General features: G+C 37.9%; 1 protein-coding gene across 1 annotated transcript in view; it reads left to right on the top strand.

Annotated features, from left to right (window-relative positions):
• FTCDNL1 (formiminotransferase cyclodeaminase N-terminal like) overlaps window positions 1-4,543 on the top strand; it is an 83,946-nt gene extending 79,403 nt beyond the window's left edge. The window contains exon 6 of the mRNA XM_019635641.1: window positions 3,635-4,543. Coding sequence (XP_019491186.1) covers window positions 3,635-4,071 — 437 coding nt within the window. The 3' untranslated portion in view covers window positions 4,072-4,543. The remainder of the gene's footprint in view (window positions 1-3,634) is intronic.
• The last annotated feature ends 20,434 nt before the right edge of the window (window positions 4,544-24,977 follow it).

Here is a 24,977-nt window from a genome sequence, read left to right as displayed (position 1 = left end):
TAATTTTAGAGTAAAAAATGGTGTTACTTTAATTATATGACATTTAACTAGAAATATGATTTGCTGGGATTAATTATCTCCCTTATTTAAAAATTCTTACTAAGTTTGAATTAGCATAAAAAGTCAAATTCAGCTTTTGAATCATGTCAATGGGACTGCTGGATTTAAAAGCAGAATTTGATTCATTAGAATTAGATCGCCATAGTGGCGCTGGGTTTGGGAAGGATTAAATGGAGGAAATTGGAAAAGCATGCATTTGCACAGAAAACAGTTATCTCTCTCTCTCTCTCTATCTATCTCTACCTCTATCTCTGTCTACCTCTACCTCTCTCTCTCTTTCCCTGCCTCTCTCTCTTTTTCTTTTCTTTTGGAGAAATGGGTCATGGCCTCATACCTCAGGAAGAAAACTACTACCTGATTAGGTCAGAAACTTCTCAGATTCATTGGCTGTTCTTAGCAATAAAACAAAGTAAATTATTGTGTAACTGAAGTTTAATGGAAGAATTTTAAATCCACCCAACAATGGTGTACATGAAAAGTGATCATCCTGTGTTAAGTGGTTACCTCTTATTTTATTTAAAAGAGAATACAAAAGTTACTTCTGATGTTTAGTTTTATTTTTTTCTAAGAAACAATGAACTTTTAGGTATGGTTTCGAAAGCATTTTTTAAAATAAGGTGTTTGTTTTTAATTAAGTGAATCAATGTTGGGACAAGTGTATTTTTTATCAAACTCTTGTGCTCTGGACTTAAGATCTAAACTTTTTCTATCTTTAATAATTTATCTTAGGCAATGAATTAATTTATTAGCAAGAATGATCAACTTTGGAAATTCTAAAAAAGGGACAGTTATTGGGCACGTGGTGGTACCTTGTAATTTGCTGGGTGGGGAATTCAGGCAAAGTCCTGTGGCTGTAGGGATGGAATGGCCTATCCATCAAAGTGTAAGGGGGAAGCGCCCTGGGTCCATGTAAAGGAATTCCCATTGAAAGTGACTTGCTCCCCCAAGCTGATCAATTACATACGAATTTCTGAATGTTGATTGGGCCTATCAAAGTTCTGGAATAGCAAAGCACAGGAGGTCCAATATGTATTTTGAATAGTGGTTGTACTTCCTGTAACCCAGTGTATATGTACTTTTCAGCAAAATCCTAGTGAGATTGTTGGAGCAACAGTAAAGATAAGGCCACTTCTTGAGTCAGACTAGGGTGTGCATATCAGATTTGAGGAAATGGGACTATTTGTAAATGTTACCTCTTGAGGGATGGAGGAAAGCTTGGGTGTTTTTCTTTAATGAATGACATTAGCACTGACAAAAAAAAATTCCAATATACTCTGTGAAATGTTAAAACTGATATACTTCTCAAAGATATTTAGAGTAAGTGATTGGTGTATGAGATTATGAGAGAGAGAAATATATTGACTTTTAGGAAATTTAAGTTTTATGAAATCAGCATTATGGAGAAATACTGTAATCTGATTCATTCCTGCAGAATTCCCAGGAGGAAGAGGCCTAACCTCGGGAGTTGAAATGTTTCATTATGTACATGTGTGGGAAAAAGATGAAATGTGGGTTTCCGTGTGCTGATTTTCTGTAAAGCATCTATTAGTCTGAGAGTGCCCAGGCTAGGCAGCAAAGCCCCCAAACCACGGCTGTCTAGGGGAAAATGAGCCCAGAAGGATATTTCTGATGGATACTGACATCATGAGCAATAAGTTTGAAAGTAGCAAGAAAAAACAGTGACAGTAAAATAATGTTGAAATAGTAGCTAAGGAATTGTCATATGCTGAAGATGAGGTCAGCCTTTTATCCCCCATCAATCCCTAATCAACTTTGCTTTTAGAAATGTAAGGTTTCACCAAAATGAAGAAACTGCAAACCTAAGCTTTTTATACCAATGCTAATTTAACCAAGTTGTCCATCTTATAATGTAAACTATAATTAGAGCAGGGCTATTTATGTAACATGAGCTGCACCATCCCTGAGGCAGGGAAATGCAGGACATTTGCCCCTGGGCTCTACAGTAACAGAGCTCTAGAGTGGCAGTGGCAGTCCCGGTCCCTCGGGAAGCTGGGGGTGGAAGAAAGAGGCGTCTCCGACAGGTTATACGACAGAAAGTGTACACAGTGCTCCCAACCCTGCCAAGCCCACATTGTCATGAGACACAAGTGGCTTTGCCCTTCCCAATTCCAAGGCTGTTTGTCACTTTTTAAGTGACCTCCTTCTGTAATCAAGACTGGTGTTGAGGTTCACTTGAATTGGATGTGAGCCTAATTCAGTAATGACAGGTGTGTGTCTGGGGAGAAGAGGGTGAGTACAGAGTATGTGATTCACTCCTGTCTCCGAGGCCCATAGGCCTGAAACGGAATTCCAACCCCTGTGGAGATGGCCTTGGAAATGAATGAAAGGCCAAGGCTTTTTGCTGCAGTTGATATTTAATTCTAAAATGTGCTTTCCTTTTTTCTGCTGATATTTCGGAAAGTCTAGGCTCTCCTTAAGTATTCGAAGAAAAAACACCCTTCAGATACATTTAGAGTAAATAAAAGTATCTGCTTGTAGCTCAAATTGCTGTGTTATACACATACAATACCCACACCCACACACCCACACAAGGGATTTGAAAATTAAGCTCGTGAACTTGTTACAATGATGTTGCTACCCTTTTTTGATATCAGAGGGATTATTCATTATGAATTCGGACCAACTGGACAGTTAATCAAGTTTACTATTTGGAAGTGCTGAAAAGGCTGCATGAAAAAGTTAGGTGACCTGAACTTTTCGCCAACAATTCATGGCTCTGGCATCACGACCGTGCACCATCTCACGACACTGTCTGTAAATGAGTTTTTAGACAGCAAACAAATAACTGTATTGGAACATCCTCCCTACTGACCTGATCTGGCCCCCAATGACTTCTTTCATTACCCGAAGAGAAAGGAAATATTGAAAGGAAGACATTTTGATGGCATTCAGGACATCAAGGGTAATATGACAACAGCTCTGATGGCCATTCCAGAAAAAGAGTTTCAGAATTGCTTTGAAGGGTAGACTAGACACTGACATCAGTGCATAGCTTCCCAAGGGGAATACTTAGAAGGTAATCATAGTGATATTCAGCAATGAGGTATGTAGCACATTTTTTAGGATGGGTTCGCAAACTTAATTGTCAGTCCTCGTGTGTGTGTGTGTGTGTACACATACATACTTGCACACACACACACACACACACACACACACAGAGTATGCCAAAACAATGTATACACATTTTAAGAAAGGAAAAAACTATTAAAATTGTAATACTCAATATATACCGATAACAAAAGATGAATACAAGTCACATTTGACTTCTGCAATTACAAGAGGTGCTCAAAGTGGTTACCATCAGCGTCCAGACACTTCTGATTATGGCGAGCTACTGCTTGAGCAACATTGACCAAAGTATCCACCTGTATACATTTTTTGGGCAACCCCTCGCCTTTAGGAAATTCTGGAGCTGATAAAGAGAAGTATTTATATTATTTTAAAACAAAACCAAGTAAAGGAAGCTCCTAGGGTTAAAATTGGCTAAAGAATACAATCTTCAAAGTGAGGCTTTTGGTTTTTGTTTTAGTAACATGCTTTTCTAATGATTTAGGCATCGGTGCCAGCCCGTATGTGATGAACTGCAATGTTACCATAGACTCTCAAGACTTGGCTTTGGGAAAAGAGATCGCAAGTGCCATCCGGGGCTCACACGTGAATGGATTGAAGGGCGTCCAATCAATGGCTTTTCCCCATGAGGGGAAAATTGAGATAGCTTGCAATGTAGAGAGTTTTGAAGACCAAGAACCTACAGAAACCTCAGACGACTCTCGATACATGGCTTACAGTGTCCTTGGGGACCAGTTTTCTTATGTATCTCCTCATTACATAGAAGCTCAGATTAAAAAGTTGGCAAGTGATCGGGGAATTGGTACTATAGGGAGAGCATTAATTGGATTTACACCCCAAGAGTGCAAGAACTGTGCCGAGTATGCTATAAAGAAAAGTATTGGCGAATTCTGGAAGATACGGGGAGGTATTTTCATGTGATCCAGTTTAAGGCTTTATTGAAATTCTAAGGAAAAATATCAGTCATTAAAAAATTTTCTTTTGGCCGCTGAAGATGAGGAGAAGATACAAATAGATGGTTGTGGCTGTGTATTGGGAAATTGGGAACATTCTCTGTCTTCATAGATTCCCCATAATTGTCCTATGATATTCTACTCATCAGTAAAACTTCATGAACTCCTGCTCTGTGTCAGGTTTATGCACTTGTGTGCATTAGAAACCCTACTGAATCAGTTGAGTAAAATGGCCATGTTGCTGAACCACTTTTAATTATTGAAAACAAAACAAAAAATGGACTCAATTTACTTGATTTTCCCAAATTCTTTATCTCCAGGTTCTGTATTCAACTTACATTTTTTGAGTAATCTTTTTTTTAATGTGCACTTTAAAAAATCAAGTACTAAGTGACTCAAAAGTGGAGAGAATTATAAAATAAAATTACTCTTTCAAAGCATTATTCTTTTGGTGTCTTCCCACTTTTAGGATGACCCGTTGTTCATTCTAGAGCAGTGGTTCTCAACCTGTGGGTTGCGACCCCTTTGGGGGTCGAACAACCCTTTCACAGGGGTCGCCTAAGACCATCGGAAAACAAAAAGATATTTACATTACGATTCATAACAGTAGCAAAATTACAGTTATAGAGTAGCAATGAAAATAATTTTATGGTTGGGGGTCACCACAACATGAGGAACTGTGTTAAGGGGTCACGGCATTAGGAGGTTGAGAACCACTGTCCAGAGATAACTCCAAAAACCTGATTTGTCTAATTTTTTAATGTTTATATAGGAATATGGAATGATGGGGTTGGGCATGACTTCAAGGAATTGTGTTTATCCTTTCTGGAATTTAAATGGAAAGTCTGAAGGTTTAGGGAATATATTGCTTTCGAGCAAAGAGAAGAATATCAGTGGAAGAATTTTAATTGAAAGAAATCAAAATACGTAGCCTCTTTGTGAACTAAAAGAAACCACTTGTTGACTGGCAATTTTATGTAAATCTTTAGTATTTATGTTGCTTTAGTACAAGCTACTTTCTATCCATACAGCACAAAGAAATGTATTTTTCCATAGACTTTGTTTAGCAAGAAAGATTATGGCCTTATCTAAAAAGAGCACATAATGTGAATTTGTTTTAAGGAATTAAAAGTAAAAAAAGAGGTTGAAATCAATCTTTTTATAGGCTCCAGTAATCTATCCTGAATGTGTGTGTATGTATGTGTGTGTGTGTGTGTGTGTGTATATATATATATATCTTACTTACATTCGATTCTTGAATCTGATTGCATTAATTCTGTTCTAGAATTATGCTTCTTTGAGAGTTTTCTTTTCACTGTCAATATAAATACAGGAAAAGATGGAGAAACAGTAGCCTAGGTTTGTTTTTCAGGCAGGAAGTTTAGTTGCTGTGGTGAAGAGTGCAAATGCCGCCTGGTTAGATCCGATGGGTCAGTTTCTGTCTGTGGGATCTGAGGAGTAGCACCTCATTCTTTTGTCACTTTGGCAGAGGCCACACAGCCTGATAGAATGAGCACTGGGCAGTGGATTGGAGGGCTTGGGTTCCTGTCCATGCTCTTAATTTTCATGTAGCCATAGTTCCACTACCTTTAAAATAGGAGAAGAGTTCTCACCATGAACTAGGGCTGTATTCTGGGGAACTAAATGGAGGGGCTTTGTAAGCTGTAGCATAAAAATGAAATGTATCGTTGATACTCTTTCCAGATCTAGTCTAGAGCTTTGCTTCAGTTTTGGGCATCAACAGATGAGAAAGGGTAAAAGCCCATGGTGCCACTGAGTCATTTGGGGTTGTAAGAGGAGTTGATTCAGTTGCCAGTTACCTAAATTAACCTCTCCAGGTTCCTATCGCTGCATTACAAACTGCTGGCTTTGAACAAGGCCTATTTAAAATCAAATATCTATTTAATGGATCTAGAGTTTCAGTTTTGGAAGATGAAAAATATTGTGGAGATAGATGGTGGTGATGATGGTTGCACAACAATGTGAATACTTAATGCCACTGAACCATATACTTAAATGGTATATTTAATGGTGAATTTTACATTTATGTATTTTACCACAAATAATTTAAAAGTATATATTAAGTCCACAAAAGTTTTAAAAAGACAGAAAAAAACAAAACATCTGAATAAGATAATTTCACTAAGTCCATACTTTGTAAATAAAATTTTGGCAAATTTCTAATATTCATTAAAGCATGCCAATATACAAGACAGTTTTTCCCTTTTTAATCTATTATGATGGACTCTTGACACTACATAATTACATTTGAGTTTTAGTTAATGCTTTAAAATAGAGGTGATTAAATTTGGCCTTTGATTCAGCTATTTAAAAACAGTGATTTACTATTTTTTGTTATAAACAATGTTTAGAACCAGCACAGTCATACTTTTTACCTCTTGTTCATATTCAAATTCCCCTGTTCTTTCTATTGTCTTTCTTTCCCTTCTCCCTTGCTCCACCACAGTTCTTCAGAAAACCTGAAACAGCTGTAAGTTGCCGAAGGGTTAGCCAGTGGACAGACACCTTATCATCAGCTCTTCCTACGCCAGAGCTGGCAGGAGTAGATGGGATGGCTCCGTGACAACTACGGTTTATCAAATGGGTTGCGAAAAGCTGACAACATGAACTAATAAATACTCTAACTCATATTAACTATTTCTCATATTGGCCTCTTAGAAACAAACAAAGTCTGTGCAAATGTTTCTGCAATATCTTTTTTTTTCATCCAACCACAGAGTGGACATTGTATGGAGTGTGGCTTCATAGCTCGTTTAACCTCCATCTCCTGCCAGATGACCTTGTCCGTGACTTGTGCCAGCTGTGAATAGGACAACATTGATGTGGACAAATACAAGTTTACATTTTATCAAATCTTTCATGTTTCTGCTCTGCCCGACTTGAAACTTCAACTTTTCATTTCTTAGAAGAGGTACAAGGAAAGCAAAAAGCAGGCTATGAGGGCGATAAGGGCTTTTGTTACTGTTTTTTGTTTTCAGAGGGGTTTTCATTTGTTTGCATCCTGAGTTTGGGCTTGACTCAACCATAAATTAAAACTACTTCAACTTAAGGGGGAGGAGCGGGCTAAGTAAAATATAACTGCAAAATAAAACAAAATGGGGGGATAATATTTTCATTCTTCCACATAATGAAAAGCCTTGCTCTGTAATTGGTTTGTACTGCCTTGGAGGTGGCGTCCGTGGTCCACAAAGGACCACTCTATGAGAGATCTGCAAGGAATTTATCATTCCCTCTGGCTGAGCCAGCGCAGGCTTGATATACAGTTTTGTTTAGTATAAATATTCTCATGTTACTGTTTACTCTGTGGGGATATGAGGATCTCACTGACAGGGTACGTGCTCCACTGCCTTGCTTTTAAAAGGCATTTATTTGACTCTGCTGTTTGTACTTACCCCGAAACTTCAGAGGACGGCCCAGGAACTTGTTTGATAAGCATCCAGACCATGCTCCCGGAGTATGTCGTGCTCGGGGGTTAGAAAAGCTTATTGTTTTTAGCAGGCCTGCACATGGCTTTGAAGGAGCCCATTTTTCATATGGAAGAACAATTCGGACACCAACAGCCGTCTCTTAGAATGCTCTTCTAAGCTGTACCAAAAGACCCTGCTGAGCGGAGCTCTGGTGAGCTCAGCCTGATGTTGGATTACTCTGCCACTTCTTTTGTCCCTTTTTGAAGTATTTTGAGGCAATTTCATTTGTTGTGAATTAAGATGTGAGTCAGAGACCTAGACGTGGGATGCATTTCTCTTTGTAAATGTGCAGTATGTGCATTACCCAGCTATTGTCTGTCAGCCCCACGCCCACCCTTCTATACGCTGCTTTATGCCTCTGGGACTCTGCAAACTGCATTTCTTTGCCAGCTGGTCCCCCTTTAGGCTCTGCCACTATGGGGTGCTGGATGGGGAGGCTGCAGGGCTGGAGGGAGGAGAGGAGCTTGTTTCTTACTGTTTGCTTCCAGTTTCTGGCAGCCTCACCTCAGCGGTGGCACTTGACCTGATGGTGTCTGTTGGTTTCAGGCTCCAGCTTTTTTTTTTTTTTGACACTTTCAGAACTAGCCTCATTGTACCCCTGGGAAGCACCAGCCCTGGCAGTGCCGCTTGCTCAGATTTTGGAGCCCCCGCCCTGCCAGACCTCTCCTCTAAGCTTTCAGTCTCTGAGAAGCCAGCCCCCTCCCTTTGTTCTTTCAGCTCGGGGCGTGGTGCTCCCTGCAGTTATCTCTCTGGGGCACCATCTTCTCTCCTTGCTCTTTTAGTTTTCCAACAACTGTTGACCAGTTTTTTTTTTTATGTTACTCTGTTGAAGCACTTTGTGGTTTCTCTTTTTCCTTACTGGATCCTGTCAGTAATAAACCTATCAGCAGAACAAAATGAAGGAAGTGAGAATAAGGCAGAAAATCCTGGGTGTGGATATAGTTCCTAATGGAAACAACCCATTCATGATTATTCGCCTTTTCTTCTCGTTTGCATTTTATTCTCTTAATTTCAGTGTTTTTTTATTGTCCAGTTCTATTCTAGACAGTCTTGCTGTGCTTTCAGCTTATAAGGAGTCGGGGTGCTGACTTAGGGTAAGGTTGGAAAACATGATAAGCCATTGGGTGGAGCTTTCCAGTGATTGTCTTTCAGGGGGTAGTTCCTTTCACCATTTAAAATGTAGACTAATATAATCGTATAATTAAAAGAATTAGTCTTTTCAGTCTTATAATATTTACTTTTCTTTCCTTTTGAAGCCATCTCCACCTGCCAGGTAGATGATGCTTTTTAGCTGGTGGTAGGCTCCCAGCCTAGCAAACCTTCTTTCCCAAACGTCTTTCCCAAATCTTCTCTGTATCATCCTATTAACTTTTTCTTAGGAAACCCCATCTGCAGCCAGTCATGGTTTCCTAACTTCTTAGGTAGCTGTATCTTCATGGAGACCAACTGCTGTGGAAAAAGTAATCATCGTTATTGATGTAGTCTAGCAATAACCCATTGTGATAAAACTATATTGTTTCTAGTAAGTGTAAAGAATTTTTGGCAATTGATAAGTATTGCTCTCTTTCTACCCCAAAATTATGTTTAGTAATTCATATTCCTTTGTGATACTCCAATATTTCACAAAGAGAAAAAGGAAGATAAAATAGTAAGACACAAGGAAAGAAGTCTTCTGCGAACCCTTTTAGCATCATTAATTGTAGCTACCTTTGAATTTGAACTGAGCGTCAGGTACTATTATACGATTTTCACAACAATCCTCTGAAGTAGGTGACTATAAAGTAATAAAATTCTCCAAGTTCTTTCAGCCTATTGGGTCAACCAAGAGCTCTTCCTGCTACTATATCGCATGTACTGTAGATTTCTTCCACTTCCCTAACCCTAACAGTGCCTTTGAACCCACATGCTCAGGATTCCAGGCCTCTCCGTCTGTGCCTGGTCAGCTTTTGTCTCTAGTTTCTTGTGATCTGGTTAGAAATTATACAGCCAGTGGGTTGACCCTCCCCTCCTATTCCACCTCAGAATCCTGAAACTTCTTCCAGACCTTAGACCTCTCCAATACGTGTGTAATCTTTTCTCACTTCAAATGTCTTCCAGATCTGTCTCTTACACAATTACCATCTACTGAGTTCTTGCCCTTCTATTCTTCCCTGTACCTGGAAGACCCATTAGCTTCCAGTAACATAGCATCCTCCCCTGGACTATCAGTAGGACTGGAGGATTGTACATTCTGTGTGGCTAGACCCAACCCTGCTCCATCAAGCGAGGAAGTGGAGGGTGAATCCCACGCCTCCAGATTTCTCCCAGATGAATTTTCCTGGGTTGAGCCACAAAACTTGCTGCAACTAATTGGGAGATTCCTGGCATCATTCCCACTGTCCTGAAAGAGCTAAATCAGCCATAGGACCCAGAATGGTCCCCATCAGTATTTAAGTCAGGAAGGAAAATTGCCACCAGATGGTGCCAAAACTGCAGCCAGTACCAGGATGGATTTGGATGGTGCAGTCAATATCCCAGAACTGCTGACTGGCTGACTGTATAGTGACTTGGGTTATGTCTTTAATTTTGAATGTACATCCCTACATTTTATGCAAGTATGTTGTTTGAACCTGACACATTGAGTTGTGGTTGGATTTTATTGATCTCTTATTTGTCTCACTGGCTAGACTGTAAGGTCCCTGAGGATTAAGCTTCATTCACAAGTATTTATTGAGCACCTACTGTATTTCAGTGGGACAGATTTTCCATGATGCTAATGACACTTAAGCTGCAGGTGCCCTCACTTGCATGAAACCCTTGTAAGGCCTGGGACAGACCCTTGAAATGAGCTCATATGGTTGTATGATTTGTAAAACTTGGAAATGTAAGACATTTTAGCCACAATTTGTTGAAACTGCTGCCTCTTCCCACTTAGACTTCTTCATTATACTTCCCCTCGTGACCGGTGGTATTGGGGTGACCAGGGTGGGCCTCACGGGCTGGCAACCTGTGCAGTAGCACAGGGTTCTACATTTTTGGTTCAGTGCCCTGTTGTCACTGAAAGTCTGAATACTTTTAAAGGAGAGGATCCCCATTTTCATTTCCACTGGGCCTCATAAGTTATGTAGCTGGTTCTGAGAATGGCCATGGGCATTTTTGGATGCAGTTAAAGGGAAAATTGAGTTGGGGATAATTAGGATTTAGTGGGATATATTTATGTGGTTCACAGTCACTGCCATGTGTAGTTAAGTGCAGGAATGGCTTCCAGGTATGTTCCTCTCACCCACTGTCTTGTGACACACGAAGCTGGGCCAACCGATGATCACGATGAATGTGTCCTCTGGTGTCCAGCACCAGAAATAAGTATGCGTGGAGGAAACAAGGAGCCAGAAACGAGTCTTTGGAAAATCTTTCCAATTATTAGTAGCATAAAATTGTAAGCAAAAGATGTGGTTCTTAATAATATCCATGCAGAACAAAAACTCTGTCCTGCAGGAATGTATGTGTTGATGTGGTCGGTACAATTACAAATACACCAGATTATTTCTCCCCCCCCCCCCATGATAATCATATGAAACAGAATTGATCAAAAGTCCTGTTGGGGAATAAATTTCTGGTAGCGCTACAAAGAGTCTGTATGGGATGTTGTATATTGGGAAGTAGAATACCAAACATTAATAATTAAAAACAGATTTCTATGAACCATTCTAGAAAGAAGATGAATTAGCTTTCTAGTCTCTCATTCAAATAGGTATTCAAAGAGTATGAAGCCATACAAATGTGGAAAACATCTAGAAAAGTATTATAGAAATAATAAAAATGTTATTTTTTAGGAATTTACAATAGCGAGCATATATTTCCACTTTAAAGATTTTATTGGGGAATTGGGGGAGGGGAACAGCGCTGGGGAATCGGGGGAAGGGGAACAGACAAGTTGCTTTGTTTTGTTCTTCAGTCTAGTTGTGGAGGACGTTGCTTTACTGGCCCATGTTGGCACCATCATTGTGCTCTTCCTGCGTGAGGCAGATCAGTCGCTGGCCTCTGGACAGCCGCTCACGGCAGCTGCTGGCTGCTCACGCTGGCTGCCGGCTACATATGGTAGCTTATGGCAATCCACTGCAGCAGGGGACTGCAGCCTACACTGTCACCGGCGACTCACAGCAGCCCAGCTCCAGGTCGAGCTTTTGTTCAGCATCTTAGCTGTGGAGGGCAGTGTCACTGGCCCTCATATGTGAGATCTGAACCGGGGCCCTCTGGCGTCCCAAGCCAGTTCTTAACCAATGCGCCACTCGGCCGGCCCATCCACTTTAAAAAAATGTGTAATTTGTCATGATTTATTTTCTCATTCTGAATTTACTTATGACATTATTTTTTTATTATTTTTCTATTTTTAATTGAGGTGTGATTGACATAACAGTATATTAGTTTCAGATATACAACATAATAATGCAATATTTGTATATATTGCAAAATTGTCACTATAATAAGTCCAATTAACCTCCATCACCATATGATTATTTTTCTTAAAGATGGTACTCAAAATTTTATAAGCTCACAGAACCTGTGCTGAATACACATAAGCACTTGACTCATACATTATCTTATTTTATCCTTACAATATCCATCCGAGATTGATATAGTCCCACTTTACAGGTGCAGACACTGGGGCTCAGAGAGGTTAAGTAACTTCCTTGAGGTCATTCAGCTGGTAAGTTGAAGCGCCAGGTTTCTGTTTAGGTCTCTCCTTTCTGAAGTTCACGCTTTTACCTATTGCTCTCTAGTTTCTGGAGCAATGCGCCATTTCCTCAGAAATGTCTTTTAAGACCACCAGGTTAGGTTTTATGCTCCATAATGCCTATCCTTTCTTCCATAACCCATATCGCTATTTAATTACTAAAGCAAATGTTATCATTATGCATCAACTTCCATGGAGGAAGCTGTGTGTTTTAATTACATAGAGAACAGCGGTCAGTGTGTACAGTCAGTGAGTTAGTTCCTCTAGGTCCACTAATTTTCAGAGGCACCTTAGAGCAACTTTTGGCTTTCATACCCTTTCTCATCTTTCCTCCCCCAGACAGAGGAAGGGTCTGGGGGCCAGAAACCATTAGGCTCAGAATTAACACCTGAGAGTGTTGGGGTTGTGCAGTTGATAATGGAGAGCTGTGATTATTTATTCATTCACACCCTATATGTAAGCTTGGTACCAATTCTAGGTACCAAGTATCCATATCCAGGGGTGTGGGGGGTGGTGGCCATTCATGTCATAAATGTATCTGTCTCCTAGTTTTGTATTTTCGTAAACTGAGTCATCTTAAAATGGGGGAACACCTGTATTCAATTTTCCCTGGAATGTACAACTGAGTTCTCTTAAACTCCTCATTTCAGATGAGGTTTTCTGGATGACACCATCTGGGAAATGTCACTTTGATTAAAGTAAATATGCAGCATAGTTAACACTGGGAGCCTATTTGAATTTCCCTAAGTAGCCACATCTTACAGAAGCAGAAGGCAGTCGGCTCTTTGGGTTGGGAGAACTTGAGAGTGTTGCATTCCACAATTTGGTGTCAGTCGAATGGCAGTGTGTGGCCAACTGAGCTCTGAAGGGTTTTGTGTATTTTTCTTTTCTTACCATTGGGCATTTTTTTTTCTTTTTCAGTTTATTTTGACACTAAGAAGAAAATATATAAAAATAAAAAACTTAGCTTTATGATTGCCAAGTTTTTCTTCCAAACTAAGAAAAAAAAAACCAGTTGTTGAAAATATGATGAATGGTATCCTTTGTTTTATTTTCAATGTAGCACATGAGGGCAGTGCCACTGGAATGAGGCCAAATTCCCCGGGCAGGAGGGAGCACTGGGCTGAGAAGAGGCCTGGTGATTTTGTGGGGCGGGTGTCAGGTTGGTGTGTCAGGGTTTCCTCTCAGTCATCGCACACTTCTCTCCTTTCTCGCCTGCCCATCCCTCCTATCTCTCAGTCATTCATTGTGTTTTCAGCACTTGCTACTGATGAGGATGTGATCTATTTGTAAGAAAATACCATTGGTACAGTGTGGGGCTTTCAAGCCTTTAAGTTGTGGTTTTCCCAAGTTCCACAGCTACTGACTTTATTTGACTGTGGGATCATGTATGGTTGAGGGCAACAGTCAGTTGTTAATGTGTAAGCAAACCCTAGGATTGTTAGCATTATTCCTCCTTTATTGTTGTCTTGTCACCAAGTGGTTTGGGAGAGCCAAGGGGCAGACTCCAAGTTCTTTGTTCTGCACGTCAACCTCAGAGTAGTCCTCTTCTGCTCCCTCTCTCTCTCTCTCTCTCTCTCTCTCTCTCTCTCTCTCTCCCAGCCTCATACTGGAATTAAGAGGAAGGGGTGGGTGGGAAGGTCACACTTCACTTTCAAGGAAGTGAAGGAAATGTCTCAGATGCCTTTAAAGCGTCCACAGGTTTTCTAAGAAGTTAAATCTAAAACTTCTCTGTGGACATGTAGAACCTGTAGTGTTCCCCCGGCCTGTAAGTCCCCCTGAAAACTTGACATACCTTGACTGGAGTATTTAACTCATGTATTATACATTTTGTTTGCAAGCGTGTTCTCCGCACTAGACTGTGAGCTCTTTGAGAACAGAAACTGTTTTACCCACCTTGGTAATTCCAATGCCTGGCGCCAGAAAAACCTTTGTTGAAAAAATTAATGTACAAACAACTGCATTCAGAGCGCTGGTGTTGGGTCAGGACGAGACAACTCGCTAGGCAGAGATAGTTTGGTAATCCTTTATCAACCGACTTGAGGTTTTTTTGCATCAAGTTGAGTTACATTGAGAAGGTACATTGAAAGGAAGCAACTCTTTGGAACTTCGAGGGACCAGGAAATGTGGCTCAGCTTATGTGTGAAGCCGGGGAAATGGAGTGGGGACACCAAAAAGGCAGTCAGTCAAGTCATAAAGGCAAGCGGTAAAATGACTCCAGAATACCAGCACTTGTCTAGAACTTCCCATGGAAATGTCAACAGTGGACAAAGTGTTAGTTTGAGTGCCTAACACCTCTTCCTATTGTCTTTACTCTTAAATTCAGGATGTCTTTTAAATGTCCCGTGGTCCACTTGAAAACTCTAAGCAAAAATGATGCCAGGTGCCATTCTGTGGCTTCCAGATTAGTGCTTTTTTCTCCCTGCTTCACTCAGTTAATTGAGCTGTGCTGGAAGGCTCAGTAATTTATTCTATGGAGTCTTTCTGTACAAACAATCCCAGGCTGAGGGAAAGAGACTCAGCTGAATCTCTCAAACACTTGATATGCAGAATTCATGTTTTGGAAAACACCAGTGAGTCAGTGTCCTCAAATGTCATCAATAAAAGACAGTCTCCATCATCAGCTTTTCATTAACTAAGCTCAGAGTTGCCTCCTTTTATTGCTTTTTACATGTTTACAGTACCTCATTCTTTCCTTGATTCTGGATTTTCACACCATATGGCTACATCTTTAAGTCATTTTTCAGCTGCTCTATTAAATAGTAAAATGAGATTCAGAACAGATTTCTTTGATTTTAAAATAGCATTTTGGGCGTGGGACTTTTTTGTAAATAAAAAAAAGAATTAAAGTGCTCAAAAGCATGAAATTTTAGGTATTCCTACTGAGATGGTGAAACATGTAGCTTTATATTTAGTTTGGGTAAATATGTTTATCTTGTGGCATTTCACCTGTAGTATTATTGACTCATTCATTTTGCGTATTGAAATTCATTTCTACTTAAATAAGATTTAGCCTCCACTATTGCTAATGAACATAGATTGAAAATGAAATTAAAAGTATATCTTTTATAACTATTCAATATTATATTTCTCATTAGAAATGATTTCTCATTATACATACTAGAGTATGTGTAAACATAGAGCATATCAATAATGCTCTATTGCTGTAGTTATGGTTGTGATTCTAATATTTAATGAAATAAAATACAGGATCTGCTTATGTTTTACTTTTTTTTATTGGACTATTTAGTGGTCAGTTTTTTGAGAAGCTGCAAAGGAGAGAGTATTACTGCCAACATTTAGCTCTCACAATGTAGAGTTGGTAAATGAGGGCTTAAAGCATATAGTTCTGTAATTTAATACAGTTTACTTTGTAAAGTATTAGACATTTGAAAGACTATTAAATATTTACTGCTTGTTTTCTGAGCCAGGAAAGGCATTTTGGTGTAAGCTGATTTTTTTTTTTTGAGGACAATACTTAACAAAAGGAAACCACTGCATGAACAAATTTTGTAATATGAGTAAATTTGCCATTGATTCAGACTTTAGCAGCAGGGACTGTGTCGATCATAATTAATCAGCTTATGAGTATGTGATCTGCAGTCTTCAATTATCCATTAAAATCTAGACATCGACCTGAAGAAATGACTGACCTAGAGTTGATTGTTTAAAGTTAAAACCAAGTATACTCAACCTCCAGCAGGTCAATAGCCTCTTAATTGTAATTCAATGAAGTCAATTTTAAGTAGCATGCAATTTGCAAGTGTTACAAGTACAGTTCACATATTTTAAATCCAATGATGTTACTATTTACTAGACAAATATGCTTCAGTTGAGGATAAGTCCATTGAATGAGTATATTTTGATTAATATTGACACTTTTAAGTTCATTACTTAATATGATACATAGGAAGGTAGCAATTTGGAGCAACTGTTCTAAATAATTTAGGTAAAATTCTGCTTTTCCTGAATTATCCTGATACATTTATTGTTTTCAGTGTCACCATGACAAACTTACACAATATTTTTAAATGGCAGTAATAACAAAGTAAAAAATTATTTTTGATCTTGTTTCAAATTTTAAAATCACAATCACCTCCCCATATCCTGTTGTGTCTTCTTTATAACATAAATCTCTGAAAGAAATTAGAAGGTATCTCCCAACCCATTGTGTACCATTTCTAGAATGTAAAGATTGTCTTCAAGACCAAAATTAAGAAGGCTCCATGTTTTCCACAAAGCAAAAATCATCACCTGAAAGTTAATGGTGGTAGAAAGCTCTATAGACATGGTGCTTTTGCCTAAAATCTTGAAATTAATAGAGAGGGCACTTACCCAAACTAGTGAGAAAAGGATGAATGACAATGCGATATAGACAGTCCGCTGAGAGATCAGAGGGACAAACATTTCTCAAACTTCGTGTTATCATTTTCAGCCTGACAGTGAGCACAGAGACCTCCTGAAGGAGACCCAACGTCACTGGGGAGAGGTGCCAGTCTTTCTGTGGTTTCCAGATCATCACCTGGCAGGAGGCTACTTATTCTCAGAAAAATATTTATTCAATAACTATATACTGTGTGTCAAGATGGTGTTCTAAGAGGTAGAGCTGTGAATGAGACAAGGTCCCTGCCCTCAGGGAGCTTGCTTTCTAGTGGTCGTCTACAAATACACAAGTAGAAAAATTGTGAGATGATGCCAGGTTCCACAGAGCAATATAAAGCAGAGTGAAGAGGTTGGGGTGGTGGGGCATGTTTGGATGTTTGTAATCTTAAGATCATGTTTGAATCTTATCAATGAGAAGGCCTCATTGATAAGATGCCTTTTGAGCAGAGATAGGGTGGAAAGAACGGAGTGTGCATGTATGGGAAGAAAGGCAAGGCAGTAGGACAGCTGGAATAAACCAGGCACATCCTCCTCGCCACCCACCTTATATTCAGCGGCCATGTGAATAAACCAGGCACATCCTCCTCACCACCCACCTTATATTCAGCGGCCGTGTTTAACATAGCGTACAAGTGAGGAAGAGACAACTTAAAAGAGTTCAGGTCAAAGAGCCTCTTATTCTCCAGTAAATAGCATCCTGGAAAAATAATTTTATCATCTACCATTTGTTGAGTGCCTTGTATGGTCGGTGTTGTGTTGGGCATATTGCATCAGTTCAAGTTGAAATTTTTATGATGTCCTTTTCTCTAATAAGGAAACTTACGCCTGACAAGTTAAGTGATTTTCTCAGGCCCACAGGGCTTTGAATGGTAAAGCCAGCATGTGACCTCAGGTCAGCCTGACCCCAGAGTCCTTCCTTGAATGCTTTGCCTTTCCAAGAGGATAACATGCCTGGGAAAATGGAAACATGAATGGATTATTAAAATAGCTTCAAAATTGTGACAAGTATTAACATTCTTATCTACTGGGAAAAGTCAGAATAGCAAATGGCTACCAACCTCTGGTTGGCTTCATGAATGGAAGCAAGATTTTCAACCACAGAGAAGTAGAAATGTGGCTATTATCATGTAAGGTTGGACTCTTTGGGCCACTGATCCACATCATTTATGACTCCTTTCTCCTCGCAAATGAGAAATATTTGCTTTAGCCACAATGCTCTTTTATTTTTAAACTTTTATGTACTTTATTAGGAATTTTGGTTCGTCTATGCAGATATAACCAGCCCACTGTTACAAGTAAAAGCCATCCAGTTCCTTTAGGCAGCCTCGGAAATATATTAAAAATTTGCCAGTTACCAACTTTTCTACCAGTCCATACTCAAATAGATAATATTAATAAGATTACTATCCATTACTATTCATCTGGAATTATACATTTTTTAGGGCATCTGTATTTTCAATGATGAGGTTTAGAGATTTCTATCCATCTAAGGCGTATCAGCGGGGTACTGATTCATTTGAACATCAGTGTATGGAAAAGTGATCTTCCACTGAGATAACTAGAGATGCAGATCTTACTCTTTATGTTGCTCCTTTCTGTAAGGTTTTGGTCCTACCCTTTGGACTAACCTTGCAGAGAAAAAAAATAACGAAGTGAAGTGTACATATAATGGCTATCTGTTAAAACAATAGCTCTGGAGAGAAACTGAAGTTTAATGCAACACAGGAATTTTCTCTACTTCTTTAGCAGATTCACATTACAGCTGGTTTTAGGTCTTGGCCCTAGTGGTTGTGAGTTCCTGATGTCAATGCCATATGTTTAGGAGGGAATATCAGTCGAATAGCCATGTAGACCCTCCCTTCATTCATGGGTGCTACACATTTATTTTTATACTGGCCTCTTACTTTTTTAAAACGAAAATATCTGTATCAAAAACTTGGCTTAGAGTTTTGTCTTTGTAATCAATTCATGATTAGCTTGGAAGACTGGGTAAGATTTTGTGATAAAGATTCAGGGCAAAATGTATGAATAAATACACTGAACCAAACTTCAAAATACTTTTATCCCCTCTGTTCTCTAGTCCATTTTTGGCAATTTTCTCATTGTTTTGTATTGATGATGAATATTCATATATGTTTTCTGTTTCTGTCAGTTGCTTCTCTAGTACATAATGCCCTCTCCCTTCTATTCCCAGGCAATTTGCATTAACTCTCAAAGGGTTTCTGCAGGACACTAGACAAGAATTATGCCTTGGGTTATTTGTCCTTTATTCATATTTCACCTAATTTAGTATGTTTTTCTAATGTCATATATTATTTCCATTTTAACAGTCTCATTATTTTTCTAAGGGAACTTTGAGCATAGAGATACTTGCAGACAGTTGGAGGTGTTAATTCCATATGTACAAGTGTGGCAGTTAGGTTCAGGGCTGTCTCTAGGAGGAGGAGGGAACTTGTGTCCTCTTGGAGGGAGGACCGTTCGTCACTTTCCCAGGGTCTGCTCTGGCCATTGTGGGATTCCAGACATATTTTGAAGTCTTTGTCTTTATGGGTGTGCTCCCTAATCCATCCATTAAATACAAATCAGAAAATTCTAAATTTAGTAACATATTTGAGAGTATAATGAGAATCCAGAGAGAAACAAGACATGTTCCTCAATATAACCAGAACTGATGATGAAATTACTTATGCTTGGTACTAGGATATTTGAAAAGTTGGAAAATAGTCCCCATGGTTTCTGTTGAGGATCTCGCTTTGAATACGAAGTACGCACATATAGAGTAATTAGAGAGCAATTTGAGGTGGTGCATGGGCCCAAGAAGGAGATAAGTTTCTATGCTGGGCATAAATGGACTGTAGAGATAAGAAATTATCAGAGGCAAATGCAATTAGTTTTGCAGGAAACACAGATTACTGAATAGGGTGAGAACAGTACAGAATGAAACAGCACGAGCAAGTGCACAGAGACGAGAACTAAGAGTAACATAGAGAGGCTGTTGGTAAGCATGTGTGCAGTTCACACCCGAGGTACTGAAAGGACCAGGCCTTGGTTTTTGCCCTCAAGGACCTCACTGCCAAGTAGGGGGAATATGCAAACCATCTATTAACAGCACCAGGGATAAGTGGCCATAGATGGTAAGAGCAAAAAATCCTCTGCTGGAAGGAGTCGGTGAAGGCTTCTCAGAGAAGGAGGTAAAAGTTGAAGAATTAGACATGGACTTTCAGACAAAGGGAACACCAGATTTGGTTGGATAGAAGTGAGATCTAGTGGAGAATTAATCTTCAATGCCATTTATAATCTAGTATCAATTATTTCTAAATTTATCAAAAGACCTACTACTTTGTAAGACTTTGTTGCACAATTGCTTTGGGACTTCACGTTTCAAGCTATTTGTGAAAATTGGTAACAATTCATCAAGTATAATAGAAAAATTATAACTTTCCCCAAATTCCATCTTCCACTGTTTTTATGTTATGTTTATGTTTTTTTTTCAACAAAATTCATAGTAAAGTATTTTTTATACATAAAATGTTGTGGAGGAAAAAGGCAAGATTCATAATGGAAAACACTCCACGTTATTTACCTGCATATTATTAATCTCTAGAAAGGGTAACACAGTTAATTCTTTTAGCACCGCTATGGAAATTAACTCACCTAAGTGATGTGATTTTTAAAAGCTGATAGTGTATACAAATATAATATACCATATAGTATATTACAAATAAGGGTATATACACACAAATACATAGAATAAAAGATATACTTATTTATGTGCATGTATGTTTGAAAGGGACACCTTATATTTGCTTGTAGTCTCTCTCATCATCTTGTACTGTAGCATCAAAATTTTTTCTTTATACGATTAGTCTTTTGGAAACCACAGTCATCAAAGTAAACAAAAATAGATGGCCTTGACTGTATAATATTATATAGACTTAACATAAATTTCACATTATGTACAATGACACTATTAAATGTGTTAATACAACACATAAAATGACCAATTCTCTTTAAATTTTAGTGTTTAGCATATTTGTTTTGATTGTACGTGTGGGAGCTGTAAGAACAGCTCTGCAAAAATACTTTGCAAGTTACCATAGTGACAAAATTGTGGTGCTTTATGATTTTGTCTTTCCCCTGGGTCTTAATTCAGTTGCATGTTTTTTCAATCACAGTCCAATAGGTGATGTTTAAATTTTCCCGTTTTTTTAGAAAAATGTGTATACCCACATACAGGTTTATAATTATATAAATGTATAATTTGATAAAGTTACACATTCTTAAAGTAAAATCTTCTTTTTCACTTTTTGCTGGGTTCCCACACCCCTTTTCTCCTCTTCTTCTATCCTAGTCCCAGTAGACTATGATCATAAATGGCATGTAGCCTTTCATTTTTTCCTTCCATTCAATGCAGTTATATACAGACCTATATATGCATGTACAAGAATAAAGCAAGATTTCATGGAAATCCTTCCAAATTAATAGATACACAGTTCCTGTGTATTTTTAACGGCTACTTAATATCCCAAGTTGTGAATGGATCATCATTTATTTAACCACATTGTTTTTATTTTTCTACTATGAGTAGTGCTTTGATAGACATCATTATACACACACGTATGTCTTTGCTTACTGGTGGTGGTTTTATTTCTGTGGGATAGGTTCCAAGAAGTTGGGATTGCAGGGTCAAAAAATATATATTTTAAATTTTCATAGATGTTACCATGTTACTTTCCAAAAGAACTGTAACACATTACATTTATACCTAGTAATATTTGTAAGTATCTTTTATGCATGTCCCTACCATCAGTAAGTGTTATAATTCTCTTCGGTTTTTGCTAAAATGTAAAATTTCATTGTTACTTTAATTTGCATTTTCCTGACTGTTAGTGAATCTGTTGGTTGACAGTTTGGATGAGTTTAAAGAATATGTTCATGAAAAATTTTATCTATTTAAGGTTTGCCAGTTCATACCCTTGCCCATTTATTAGATTTGACCTTTTTAAAAATCAAATTGTGAGATCTCTGTGTATTACAAATATTCTTCTTTGTATATCATCTCTGATGCAGATAGGTTTTTTTCTATGCCCATTGTTTCTCTCTTGCCTTTCAAGTCTTTTATTCTATACACAAGTTTAAATTTTTTTTTACAAAGCCCTTCAAAAATATTTTAAGATAAAAGTACCTAAGCCCTTACTTACCTCCCCAAAACAAAACGGTGTTGAAATTCTAATTGGAATGGCATTACATTTATATAACTGACATTTCAATGAAGTTAGGTCTTCTTAACTAAGAACCTGGTATGTCCTTCTACTATCCAGACCTTATTTGATATCTTTCTATAGTGTTATGGTCCTCTCCAGACAGGTCCTGTATCTTTCTTAGAAAATTTATTCTAAGATTCTAAGTATTTTATCATTGTTACTGTAAATATAACACTTTTTTTTCATTTCTAGGTACCTAAATGGAGAAAATAGGTTGATATTTATATATTTATCTTACATCCAGCCATCTTACCAATTTTGTTAATTTTAAAGGTTTTTTTATTTTTTTATTTTTTACTTGCATTTCTCATAAGCTTCATGGTCATGCATTCACATTGCCAACAGAAAATCCGTAGTTTTATACAGTATCCTTTTTTTAAAATTTTATGCCAGCTGTTTTATTTTCTTCAAAAATCCCCAAAAATTTGAAATAATAATGAAGATACTGAACATATTTGCCAAGTTCCTAATTTTAATTAAGATGTGTGCAATGTTTTATCACTTAGGACAATATATGCTCTTGATTTTTTAATAAATACTCTGTATTGTAAGTTTCTTTTATTGCTATTATTATTATAGTTTTTGGAGATAACTCCTGAATCATTGCAAATAGCATTTGGCATTTATTAATATTTTCAATGATTTTTCTTCTTTAATGTGTGGATGTAAGGGATTATATTGACAGATTTCTTACTATCAAACCACCTTGCATTCCTTGAATAAACACCCTTGGTCATATTAACTACTCTTTTGACACATTGATTTTATTTTTGCTAATATTATATGTTTAGAATTTTACCTATATTCATAGTGAAATTGATCTGTGGGTTTTAAAAAAACCTTTGTTTACCATCTTTAATTGGCTTTGATATTAAGGTTATGCCTTTTTATGAAATAAAAGCTTTCCATCTTTTGCTATGGTCTGGAATAATTTAAATAAGTTTGCAACTATCATTATTTAAAGATTGGATAAACCCATATTGCCGTGGTGAGTTTTTCAAAATGATAGCTCTCTTTTGTGGTAATTACTATATTCAAGTTTCACTTTTTAGGTTGCTTTTGGTGATTTATATTCAGTTAGGAAATCATCCATTTCCTCTGGATTTTCAAATTTATTTTCTATGAAGTTACATATGTTGGGTCTTTGGAAAAGCCATGACGTATTTTGTCTATGTTTTTCAAAGGTCATTTATTTATATAAAGAACAAAGATCAATGATATATTGCCCGTTTTGTTCGATAACCTTTTGCCATTTTTCAGTGAGCTTCATAATTCCTCATTGATAGAAAGACCTGTCTTTATTTGCAAAAAACTGAACAAGGTGTTGATTTACAGCCTCATCTGAATTGAATGTTATACCACGCAAGGAGTTTTGAAGAAAGTGAAACATGTGGAAGTCTGACAGCGCAAGGTCAGGCGAGTATGGTGGGTGTGGCAACACATCCCATCCAAGCTCCAATAATTTTTGATGGGTGATCAAACTTGTGTGTGGGCTCGTGTTATCGTGATGGAACACAACTCCTTTACAATTAACAAGTTCTGGATGTTTCTGGATGATGGATTCGTTCAAACTGTCCAATTGCTGACAGTACACATTCAAATTGATTGTCTGGTTCCTTGGCAGGAGCTCAAAAAAAATGACACCTTTAAAATCCCACCACACTGAGAGCATAACCTTCCTCTGATGAATGTCTGCTTTTGATGTTGTTTGAGGCGAATCATCACATCGGGACCAAGACCGTTTGCACACTACATTATTGTAAACAATCTACATCTCATCACCAGTTATCAGTCACTTCAAAAAAGGATTGTTTTCCTCACATTTAATGAGCATATTGCAGATGTTTCTATGCGCCGTCAAATGAACTTCTTTGAGTTCATGCGGAACCCAAATATTGAGCTTGCTTATATATCCCAGCTTCTTCAGGTGGTCGTGAATGCTTGAATGATACATGTTCAATGTTTCTGCAATCTCTCATGTCGTGTAATGTGAGTTTGACTCAATCAATACCTTTATTTTGTTGTCATCAACCTCAGTGGGCCTCCCTGACCAAGGAGCGTCATTGAGATCAAAATCACCAGCACAGAATTTCGTGAGCCATCGTTGGCACTGACTTTCTTGTAGAGCATTGTCACCGTAAACTTTATGCAACTTATCACAAGCTTGACATGCGTTCTTCCCTTTATGGAAGTAAAACAGTGAAGTATGGCAAAAAATGCACAGTTTGGTCTTCCATCTTCAACTTGTTTTAAAATCTATAAAACTCAACCAAATCGCTCAATTTTTTTTTAGAATGAAACTAGAACTGTCAGCTGTCAAATGACATAGCAATAACATACATTCGAATGACTCTAGTACTTCCAAAAATGAACTAGTGCCATCTGTTGCAAACATGCGTCATGACTTTTTCAAAGACCCAATAGTATGCTCACAATTTTTAATCTCTTGTGTCTGTGGTTAAAATGCATCCTGTTTCACTTTGGTTATCTCCCCTTTTCTCTCCAGTGTCTTTTTGGTCTTGTTTTTTTAAATTCACTTTTTAGGTCTTTTCAAAGAAAGAACCTTTTATAATATATTTATCCTTTCCATTCCTGTGTTCTATTTTATTGATTTTATTTCTTATAATTATTGATTCTTGCTTCCTAGTTTCTTTTTTTAAATTATTTTTATTGTGAAATACACATTTTTTAGAATTAGTTTCAGCTGTACAACAGTACAATAGTTATACTTTTTACCCCTTGAGGTGACAACCCACCTCCCACAATCCGCCACCCCACTTCCCCCCTCAATATCATACATATCTATTACAATTCCCTTGACATACAATATTATACAACATCAGAATTATATTCCTCGAATATTGTAGTTACGTATTTATGCTGTCTAATCCCTTCCCCTTCTCCCTCATCCCCTCCCCCTCCCAACTAGCAGCCATCAATGTTCCTCTATATCTCTGAGACCACTTCTGTTTACTTTGCTCGTTCATTCAGTTTTTTAGATTCCACATATAAGTGAAATCATATG

The sequence above is a fragment of the Hipposideros armiger genome, unplaced genomic scaffold (assembly GCF_001890085.2).
Source record: "Hipposideros armiger isolate ML-2016 unplaced genomic scaffold, ASM189008v1 scaffold_23, whole genome shotgun sequence".
In the NCBI taxonomy this organism is placed as follows: Eukaryota; Metazoa; Chordata; class Mammalia; order Chiroptera; family Hipposideridae; genus Hipposideros; species Hipposideros armiger.
Note: the sequence above shows the minus strand (reverse complement) of the source record. Positions and strands in the feature narration are given on the sequence as shown.